General features: G+C 47.8%; 1 protein-coding gene across 1 annotated transcript; it reads left to right on the top strand.

Annotated features, from left to right (window-relative positions):
• The first annotated feature begins 3,800 nt into the window (after positions 1–3,800).
• On the top strand, positions 3,801–9,130 carry CNGA4 (cyclic nucleotide gated channel subunit alpha 4). Its single transcript, XM_037840213.1, has 6 exons — positions 3,801–3,982; positions 4,122–4,223; positions 4,428–4,534; positions 4,847–5,492; positions 6,166–6,515; positions 8,210–9,130. The coding sequence occupies exons 1-6, from the start codon at positions 3,921–3,923 to the stop codon at positions 8,650–8,652; spliced, it is 1,710 nt and encodes a 569-aa protein (XP_037696141.1). The 5' UTR covers positions 3,801–3,920; the 3' UTR covers positions 8,653–9,130.
• The last annotated feature ends 1,699 nt before the right edge of the window (positions 9,131–10,829 follow it).

Below are 10,829 nucleotides of genomic sequence, written 5' to 3'. Positions count from 1 at the left end.
TGTGAAAGTTCATCAAACTGCATTTTTATGAAACGAGTACTTTTCTACATGTTTGTTTCAGTTACTAGGGTACATAACACTCCCCCCCCCCCAATTTAGTGGCATATTATGCTCAAAAGTTCTGGAATTTGGACAGACAAGATACAGCAGGAGTGGCTTGTCTCTGTTGCATGATGTCTGGGGCTCATCTAGTAAGTGCGAATGGCTGGGGGTGACTTGAGTTTGATGGCTGGAATCACCTGGAGGCTGCTTCACTCACATTTGGTGCCTGGGCTGGAATGACTCAAAGGCTGAACTTAGCTAGGACCGTCGAACAGAGTACATACACGTGACCTTTCCATGTGGCTTGGGCTTCTCACAACATGGCAGCTAGGCTCCAAGAGGGAGTATACGAGAGGGAGCGTCCAGACAGCATGGCCTTTTAGGATCTAGCTTCAGAAGTCTCGCGATTTCACTTTTGCTATACTCTATTAGTTGAAGCAGTCACAAGGGAGGAGCATCTAAGAATTTGTGGTCATTTTTTAAAAACTGCCACAATATTACACAATAATAATAGCAATAACAATTTTTTAAAATACTGATCTAAGTTTTCTGAATGAGAGGCCAGATTATGGATCACTGGAGAAAGAGTAGATGGGAAAGATGATGAGCTCAGTTTTAGGCCCAACGAGTTCACATTGCCAGTAGGACACCAAGTAAGGACATCCAGTGAGCATTTAGTAGTTTATATTGGGTCTGCAGCCAAGGGAGGGTGGTTGGGAGGCATTATATGGGAAAGGAAATCATGTGGGTGACCCAGATTGGCCAGAGAGAATCCAGAGAATGGAAAGAAAAGAAGGCCTTGGACAGAATCCAAACACCAACATAGAAGGGATGAGCAGAGGGGCCTATGAAAGAGACTAAGAAGAAATAAATGGAAGACCAAGAACTTACAGTATCACAGAAGTCAAGAAAAAAAGAGTTTCAAAAAAATAAAATAAAATAAAATAAAATAAAATGTTAGGGGGCTATAAATGTTTCTTTTCAAAAACTCTCCGAAAACAGAAATCTGACCATATCACTTAGCTGTACAAAACACTTCAGAAGTCTCCATTGCATTTAGATAAAAATCCAAGTTTTAAACATGGCTCACCCTGATCTGGTACCTGCCCACCTATTCAGATTCATCCCTCACCATGCCCTCCCCACTCAGTTCCTCTAAAAAAAAAATTTATGTTTCCCCCCAGTTACCCATGCTTTTTGATGCATCTATGCCTTTGCACACTCTGTTCACTATACCTTTAGTGCTCAATCACTCTCCCATCTCTATATCTGGCAAACTCCTATTTATCTTACAGAACACAGGCTTGGTTGGAATACTCACCCATTCCTCCCCCCACCCCACCCCCTGCAACCCCAACATCCAAGCTGAGATACACAGGACACCTGGGTTTCAGGGCAGGTTCAAGGTATGACTCACTCTGTTTTACCTTGTGCAAGTTCCCTGCTTGGGCCTCATATCTTATTCACTGATGCTTATGTACTGAACAGTTCCTCTGTGTCAGGTGCTGAATTAGTCTCCAGGGACAAAGAGATGCTTCTCAAATCAGACGTCAGCTCTGTTTTTATTATCTGCATCCTGATCTACATCCACAGCCACCCTATCTCCTTCTGCTGGTTGAAGGATGAAGGAAGCATCCTATGGTTCCTTTGCCCCATTCCCTTCCTGTTACATCTAGTGCCTGAGCCAACCAGCTAGTCTATGTGTTTTCTGTATTCTTTCCCTTTCTGTGAAAATGCTTAAATCTCTCCCATACCCAAACACAAACCTAAAAGTTCTTCCTTAAAATCATGTTTTTTTTCACTACCATTTTTTCTCTCAGTCAACAAGTCATTATCAGAGCAGCCATTATGTGCCAGGCCAATATTGTGCTAAGCATCCAGGGTAAAAGATGAATGCAAGATATTTATACAACAGTGTTCACTGCAGCCTTATTCACAAGAGCCAAAAGATGGAAGCAACTCAACTGTCCATCGGCAGATGAATGGATAAACAAAATGTGGTATAAACACACAATGCAATATTATTCAGCTGTAAAAAGGAATGAAGTCTTGATACATGCTCCTACATGGATAAACTTTGAAGATAACATCGAGTGAAATCAGCCAGACACAAAAGGACAAATATTTTATGATTCCACTTACATGAAACAATAAGAATATGCAAATTCACAGAGCCAGCAAGTAGATTAGAGGTTACAGGGGACAGGGAGTAGGGGGAATGGGAGGTTAACAATACAGTTATTTGAGGTTATTTGTTTTTCTTATTTCTTTGCTCTGTTTTGTTTGAAACGGTTTTTTTTTTATAAAGTAAAAAAAGCTATTCATTAAGAAAATTTTTTAAAGACATAATGGGTGCAGAGTTTCTGTTTGGGGTGATGGAAACTTTTGTTACTAAATGATGGCTATGGTAGCACAACATTGTGAATGTAATAAATGCCACTGAATTTTATGCTTGGGAGTGATTGAGATGGGAATTTTCACATTGTATATATGTTTCTACAATTTAAAAGAGAAAGAGAGAGAAAGAGATACCAAGGAGACAATGACAATTAAATGCTGTTTTAGTTTCCTAGGCCGCCAAGGCAAACACAATAAAATGGTTTGGCTTAAACAATGGGAATTTACTAGCTTGCTTTTTGAAGCCAGGAAAAATGGCCAAACCAAGCCATAATTAAGGTTATGCTTTCCTCTGAAGACCAGCTGCCAGCAATCCTTGGATCCTCTATCCCATGGCAAGGCACATGGTGGTGCCTGATGTTCTCTCCTTTCTCTTCTGGGTTTTGTTGATCTCAGTGCCTTAGTTCCAGGGCTTTCTCTCTCTTTGTCTGAATTTCATTCTCTTATAAAGGGCTCCAGTAATAGGACTAAGATCCGTCCTCAATGAGGTGGATCACACCTTAACTGAAGTAGCCTCATCAAAAGGTCCTACTTCCAGTGGGTTTATACCCACATGAATGATTAGATTTAAAAACATGTTTCACTGGGGTACATACAGCTTCAAACCACCACAAATGTCATACATAATCCTGGACTGGAACTAATAATGGAAGAGAAAATGCCCAAAAGGACATCATTGGAACAACTGAAAAAAAAAATGGAATATGGATTCTGTGCTTTATATCAATGTTCAGCTTTTTGAACTTGATAGCTGTACTCAAGGTGGTTACATAAGTGAGTGTCCTTGTTCTGAGGAAATATACATAGAAGTGCTAAGTGTTAGAGAAACATAATGTATGCCACCTATTCTCAAAGGCTTAGAAAATAGAAGGACAGATAGATTAATAGATAGAATAACATCACAAATGTGGCAAAATGCTGATAGTTGGTAAATTTGGGTATCTGGGTAAAGGTATGTTGGAGTTCTGTGTAATGTTGTAATTTTTTATTATTATTTTTGCAGCTTTCCTGTAGGTTTGAAGTCATTTCAAAAAAAGTTAAAAAAAAAAAAAAAAAGATGAATGAGAAACACTCCTTGCACTCCAAAAGCTTATAATCTAATGGGGGGGGGGGGGTTGGGGAGAAGGGAAATGGTTGGGGTAGGGCCTCTGGCAGGAAAAAGACCCAGCCTTTCCTCTGAAGCATCCCCCACCCCCGCCCCATCTTCTCCAGGGACCTCATTAGAGATGTTTAACTGGGCAGGTGTAAGCCTGGGCCCTGGGAGACAGGGCGGGGTGTGGAAGCCACACTACCTCCGCCCCTTCTGTAGTGGCTGACCCAGGTTGTGTTGCTAAGAGCTTCAGAAGCCAAAGACAGAGAAATCTCAGCTGGAGCCCGAGGGCAACCTCTTCCAGGTAGTTAGGCACTAGATCCAACCTTCCAAAGCTGCCTACAGGCAGAGGCCCTGGATATCTCCCACCCCAGCACCAGGCCACAAAACCATGAGCCAGGACGGCAAAGTGAAGACAACAGAGTCCAGCCCCCCTGCCCCTTCCAAGAGCAGGTGAGAGATCCTGGTCCCCATGTTGGTCTGTCTGCCTCACTAGATGGTGGGGACTGAATCCTCTTGGTACCCCAGTTACAACGACAGCACTGAATGTCTGGTGAGTAAATGAAGCACTATCTCCTTTCATCTCCCACAGGAAGTCACTGCCTATCCTGGACCCATCCGGGGATTACTACTACTGGTGGCTGAACACGATGGTCTTCCCAGTAATGTACAACCTCATCATCATTGTCTGCAGGTTTGGCAAGGGTGCTGCAGGAGGGCTTTAATGACAGAGGAGAGCTAGAGTGAGGCCCAGGAGAAGGGCGGGCCCTTGGGGAGGGCCCAACAGAGGGGCAGGACCCAGGAAACGGGCCCAAGACTAAGTGCTGGGGGGGTTGAGGAGACCTCCCCGACTGCAAAGGATGCCCTTAAGCCAATCCCTTCTCTCACTGTCCTGCAGAGCCTGCTTCCCTGACTTGCAGCACAGTTATCTGGTGGTCTGGTGGGTGCTGGACTACACCAGTGACCTGCTGTACCTACTGGACATCGTGGTGCACTTCCACACAGGTCAGTGAGCTGATCTTTTGCTCCATGCTCCCTTTCTCTTTAACCTCTTAGTAACAAGAAAGTGACCCCCTCCCTGACAGCATCTTCACATGCTTCTGTGCTTGACAACACCACCATGCTCACCCCAGAAACCCTGGAGCAGGGCTATGCCAACTCCAACCCTGCCCCCATCTGTCTCCCTGGGCTACCCTGGCCTTCCCATCCTCACCCTCATTACTAGAGCAGGCAGGTGCCCCAATCCAGGCCCTGGCTGACCCCATCCATCCCACCCACAGCTGACATTGGTCCTTCTTCCCTTCCCACCCCCATCAGGATTCTTGGAACAGGGTATCCTGGTGGTGGAGAAGAGCAGGATCTCATATCGCTACATTCGCACATGGAGCTTCCTTTTGGACCTGGCTTCCCTGCTGCCCACAGACCTGACCTACCTGCGTCTGGGCCCTCACATACCCACACTGAGGCTGAACCGCTTTCTGCGTGTGCCCCGCCTCTTCGAGGCCTTTGACCGCACAGAGACCCGCACAGCTTACCCAAACGCCTTCCGCATCGCCAAGCTGATGCTGTACATTTTTGTAGTTATCCACTGGAACAGCTGCCTATACTTCGCCCTGTCCCAGTACCTGGGCTTTGGGCGAGATGCCTGGGTTTACCCAGACCCTGCGCAGCCTGGTTTCGAGCGCCTGCGGCGCCAGTACCTCTACAGCTTTTACTTCTCCACCCTGATCCTCACCACTGTGGGCGATACTCCGCTGCCAGCCCGGGAGGAGGAGTACCTCTTCATGGTGGGCGACTTCCTGCTGGCCGTCATGGGCTTTGCCACCATCATGGGGAGCATGAGCTCTGTCATCTACAACATGAATACTGCAGATGCAGCTTTCTACCCAAACCACGCACTCGTCAAGAATTACATGAAGCTGCATCACGTCAACCGCCGGCTGGAGCGGCGAGTTATTGACTGGTGAGAACTCAGGGGTCCCAGACCAGGATAGGGAGGGGTGTGCACAGGAGAACCTGAAGGAGGTGTCTGGATTGTCATTGCCTGGTGAGCCAGGCAGGGGAGTCAGGATGTGACATGCATCATTGGGGCCCCCGAGCAGGACCTGGAGTTGATGGAGTGGGACAGAGGTGAATAAGAGTGAGACAGGCACTCATGCACTTAGAAGGCTGGGAAGAAATGGGCGGAGAAGAGTAATAACCCAAGGAATGGCCAACAAAAAGATCATGGTAGTCCATATTGTGGGTCCAAAAAAGATGTGTCACAACATTGGGGAGCTAGAGCAGTAGGGCTCTAAAATAGATCAGGGCTTGGTGACTGAAGTAGCTTTTAAGAAGATGGCATAAGGTATATCCCTGCTTGGGGGGTGAGGTAGGGCCTGAGAGAAGATATCCACTGTCAAATGGTAGAGGCTTCCATGCCTTGGGGGAGGGAGAAAAGGTCAAAATATATCTGTGACCAGAAAAGGAGATTGTGGGTTGAAGTTATTCATCAGCCAACTGTTAGGTACTTCCCCACCCACTGTGAGGTCCCAGTGTGGCTGGGCTCTTGGTTGAAGCTGAGCTTAGCGCTGATGGCTGGGGATAGAGGCAGGCATGTAGGGGGCTGGTGGAGCTGGTGCTGCCCTTACCCCCAGGTACCAGCACCTGCAGATCAACAAGAAGATGACCAATGAGGTAGCCATCTTACAGCACTTACCTGAGCGACTGCGAGCAGAAGTGGCTGTATCCGTACACATGTCCACTCTGAGCCGGGTGCAGATCTTCCAGAACTGTGAGGCCAGCCTGCTAGAAGAGCTGGTGCTGAAGCTGCAGCCCCAGACCTACTCACCAGGAGAGTATGTCTGCCGCAAGGGGGACATTGGCCGAGAGATGTACATCATCCGCGAGGGTCAGCTGGCTGTGGTGGCAGATGATGGCGTCACACAGTATGCCGTGCTCGGTGCAGGGCTCTACTTTGGAGAGATCAGCATCATCAATATCAAAGGTGGGCACCTCAGCATTTGTTCCAGGAACAGGGATAGGGTTGAGGGTTGGAGGTGGGGACAGCAGAACCCAGTGCTGGGACCACATGGCCCTCTAGATGAGGGAAACTTAACCCTGCCCAAGTCACTAGGGGCTCAGGAGAAAAGCTAGACATGGAGGGTCTATTCCCTGAGAAGAAGCTGAGCCAAGATCAGTGAGCAGGGTGGGTCCTTGGAAAAGGGAATAGTCATGCTCTGTGGGTGTTGACCCAAGACACCAACAGACCAGTGGAAAGTGGCAGAGAAAATAATAACAGATAATATTCACTGCATGCTTACTACATGCCCTGTTCCAAGGGCTTCTTGGGTATCAACTCACTAAATTCTCACTTTATAAAACAGGTACTATTCTTCTTCCCATTTTAATGAAAAGGAAATTGAAGCACAGAGAGGCTTGGTAACTTCCCAAGGTTACATGGGTAATAAGGAACACACTTGAGATCAGTACAAGGAATAACTTTGTCACAGCCAAGTGAAAGGGAGGAAGAAGAGAGGGAATTTCTGTTTACTGAGCGATAACTCTGGGTGGGCCAGGTACTTTACAACCACTGGCTCATTTATTCCTCCCATCAGCCAAGTGCAGTAGGAGTTGTTATGCCTGATTACAGATAAAGAAACTGAGGTCATGTGAGGGAGGGAAGCCTGGAAAGGAGGTTCGGACTGAGGCTGGGTGTGCAGCAGTCTGGCAGCTTTGCAGAGCGGTCCCAGCCTTGGTAGTTCTGAAGGCCTCACATCTGTCCCCCGAGTATTCCCTCAAGCTCCATATCGTGCATACAATTCACCCCTGTCTGTTTGACCTTGGACAAATCACTTCCCTTTTTAGGCCTGTTTCTTCACCTATCCAGTGGGGATGATATTAAAAACCCAAAGGGTTATTTGTGAGGATCAAATGAGTTATATGGGTGGGGCACCCACCACAGTGCCCGGTGCATAGTAAGTGTTCAACAAATTGCAGCTCCCTTCCCCATTTCTACAGTCCTTTCTAGCTCTGAGACTTGGCAGCATTCGGCCCACCCTCCATCATCTTTCTAAAATGCAAACAATACCATATAGCTCCCCTGCTTAAAATATTTCAGTAGTTTCCCACTTCCTTCAGCATAAGGTCTGAACTCCTTGCTGTGGAGACCCAGAGTGAACTCTCCTCCCCTCTCCTCTCTCTCACTTGCTACACTTAAGCCACTCTGAACTGATGACTGTTTTCTGCTTCCACCTGACTCTCTTGCCTCAGTCCCTCTGCTTGTGCTCATCCCTCTGCCTAGATTGTCCTTCCCCACTTTCCCTCTCTCTCTTCCCCTAGTTCCCTTTGACTCAGTTCAGGTATCACTACCTCCAGGAAGCCTTCCCTAAATTCCTTGCCTTCTGGCTTGTTAGGGCTCTTTGCCCTTATCTGTATGTCTACACTGCACCAGCCATACTGTTATGTAACTATCCATTTAAGTGTCTCTCTCCTCTAGACTGTGAATTCTTTGAAGCAGATCAGTGGTGCCCAGCAAAGGGCCTGAGCCCCAGTTCATTACTGAACAAAAAAATTATTGAGGTAGGAAGAGAGGTCAGGAGCACAAAGACGGTGGTGGGAGTCCTGGTTCAGGAGGGAAATGCCACCTCCCACCCTCCACCTCCGATAACCAGCCGTCCCCTCTCTGCCCATGGGCCACAGGGAACATGTCTGGGAACCGCCGCACAGCCAACATCAAGAGCCTAGGTTATTCGGATCTGTTCTGCCTGAGCAAGGAGGACCTGCGGGAGGTGCTGAGTGAGTATCCGCAGGCCCAGGCTGTCATGGAGGAGAAGGGCCGTGAGATCCTGCTCAAGATGAACAAGTTGGATGTGAATGCTGAGGCAGCTGAGATTGCCCTGCAACAGGCTACAGAGGCCCGGTTGCAAGGCCTCGACCAGCAGCTTGATGACTTGCAGACCAAGTTCGCACGTCTTCTGGCAGAGCTGGAGTCCAGCGCACTCAAAATTGCTTACCGCGTTGAACGGCTGGAGTGGCAGACACGAGAGTGGCCGATGCCCGAGGGCGTGGCCGAGGCTGATGATGAGGGTGAGCCTGAGGAGGGCACTTCCAAGGATGGGGAGGGACCCCCAGGCCCAGTATAAACCCATCTCCCTCCCCAGGACCTCCACCTCCAAGTAAATCCAGAATCGTGGGAAAGCCTGTTTGCAGAGACACCACCATCATGCCTGCTAAGTCAGAGATGGGAGTGAATTAGGTCTGTAGGTGCCCAGCCAGAGATGTAGGAGTATAGCACACATTCACCCCCTGCTCACTAGCACACATACACACACCCAGTTGCGCACACACACACACGGGTCTCAAGACTGTGCGTTCCATATAAAAATGCTCTTGAGTTCCCATTCAGAGTACACATGCTTTCTCAGAAACATAGACATGTTTTACACCCACATAATAAATACGCACTCAGTCATGCACCCCATAAACACATATATGCTGACAGTCACACACCAACAGACACAAAAATGCCCTCCACAGGTGTGCACACACTTGTGAACACACAAAAGCACACCCACAGCCCTCTGCATCCAGAATGTCCTTTAAATGCCTCCTGTATAGGCTGCCCACAGTGTACCCTACAAATTGCACTTTAATAAAGTATTGACCTCCTCACTAAGTATTGATGGGGCTGGGAAGAGAGGGTGGCAAAGCCAATGGTGGTCCACAGTGAATTCTGAGTTTGGTCTCAGGGGCTAGAAGTATGAAGTGTGGAGTAGTTGGTGGGCTGGATTCAAGGAGGCCAGGATACCTGATGCCCTGAGAATCAGTAAGCCAAGGCGAAGCATATTTATGCATGCCACTGCTGTAAGTGTGCACATGCTTTCATAGATGTATTCTCTTATACACGCTGGCCATTGCATCTCATGCCAGAGGGTGTATTCTTGACCTTGTGAGCTCTGAGGTGTTTGATCTGGCTTAATGGGCCAGAGCAGACATCTCTGTCCCTTTTTCCTTCCCTGGGCTTCACCCCAGAGCTTCAGGCCCAGGCTTCTCTTTGTTCAGGGTTGATTCTAAGGGAAGAACAGTCCCCAGGACTACAAGCCTGGCCCTCTCCTGCCATGCCAGTTGTTGGAGCTAGCTGTGGTATAGGTGGAAAGCCAGCTCTCCTTCTCCATATGGTACTCTGCAATCTAGGATGGGGAATGGAGTCTAGATGGGCTGCAGTACCGGGTGGTGACAATTGGAGATGAGTGCCTTGGGAGCTTTGTCCTTGGTAACTGAGTCTGAGGTACCTGGGAATGAGCTTTGCAGATCTTGGGCAGGGAAGTTGTTGCGGGGTCTGGGGGTGGGGAGGCAGGGTCTGATTTCATCCCCGAATCAGGTTCACCCTGGGCAGCAACCTCAGCTCCTCTGGGGACTGGCCAGCCTTCAGGTCTGAGCTGTGCTACGTGGTACAAAAAAATGTAGGGTACGATCCTCCATCTGTGAGGGCAGGGTTGTGTGAGTAGCATCTGCTGACTGCATGACTGTGGAGACATTCTCCCAGAGCAACTGGTGTCCTCAAGGCTTACCAACCTGGATATGGTGGGTACAGGTGACATAGATGGACACAGACATGAGGGACTTGGAACAAAGCTTCCTGAAATGGTCATAGGAACTGAGGCTGTGGCTGGGGTCAAGGTATCAGGAGATTCTATGAGGGTTATTGCACTTAAATCATTTAAAAATACATAGTTATTTTATGGTAACTTCCTCACAAACCATAAAACCCGTGAGGCTGGCACTGGGTCTATCTTTTTCATTCCTATATGCCCAAGTCCAAAACCGTGCCTGGACCTAATAGATATGCAAATATATATTTGCTAACCAAAGGAATAGGAGCTGAAGCAGGTACCCAATGTTGGAGGAAAAACTGTATGCCAGTTTTTCTAGACATTTTCCTACCATATTGGCCCCCAAATCATATTGAGCTGGAATGTGTGAGTATGTGGTAAAACCCTTTTTCATGATACTGAGGGATTTAAGGAGCTGAGAATAAGCTTTTCATTGATACACTACAATGTACACACCTGTCCCCACTGAAGGCTCTTTTAGAAGACGTGGTCCCAGCCACCACATAGAATCCTGTCTACAGCACAAGCAGGTTGATAACTGACCACCTGGCATACCCTGGATGCAAAGCAAAACTCTTCTGGAGCCAATGCTGCATCTCACACTGTCTTTGCTGTTCCAGCCTGAGAAGATCAGACTCCTCACGGTAGACCCTCCACACTTAAAAGGCAACTTGAATATAAAAAAAAAAAAATTCAAGTTGGGGTCC

The sequence above is a fragment of the Choloepus didactylus genome, chromosome 6 (genome assembly GCF_015220235.1).
Source record: "Choloepus didactylus isolate mChoDid1 chromosome 6, mChoDid1.pri, whole genome shotgun sequence".
Classification (NCBI taxonomy): domain Eukaryota; kingdom Metazoa; phylum Chordata; class Mammalia; order Pilosa; family Megalonychidae; genus Choloepus; species Choloepus didactylus.
Note: the sequence above shows the minus strand (reverse complement) of the source record. Positions and strands in the feature narration are given on the sequence as shown.

Coding starts and splice junctions, on each gene's coding strand:
- CNGA4 (XM_037840213.1), top strand. CDS start 3,921: ATGAGCCAGGACGGCAAAGTGAAGACAACAGAGTCCAGCCCCCCTGCC. Junction 3,983..4,121: donor CCTGCCCCTTCCAAGAGCAG/GTGAGAGATCCT, acceptor CATCTCCCACAG/GAAGTCACTGCCTATCCTGG. Junction 6,516..8,209: donor CAGCATCATCAATATCAAAG/GTGGGCACCTCA, acceptor CATGGGCCACAG/GGAACATGTCTGGGAACCGC.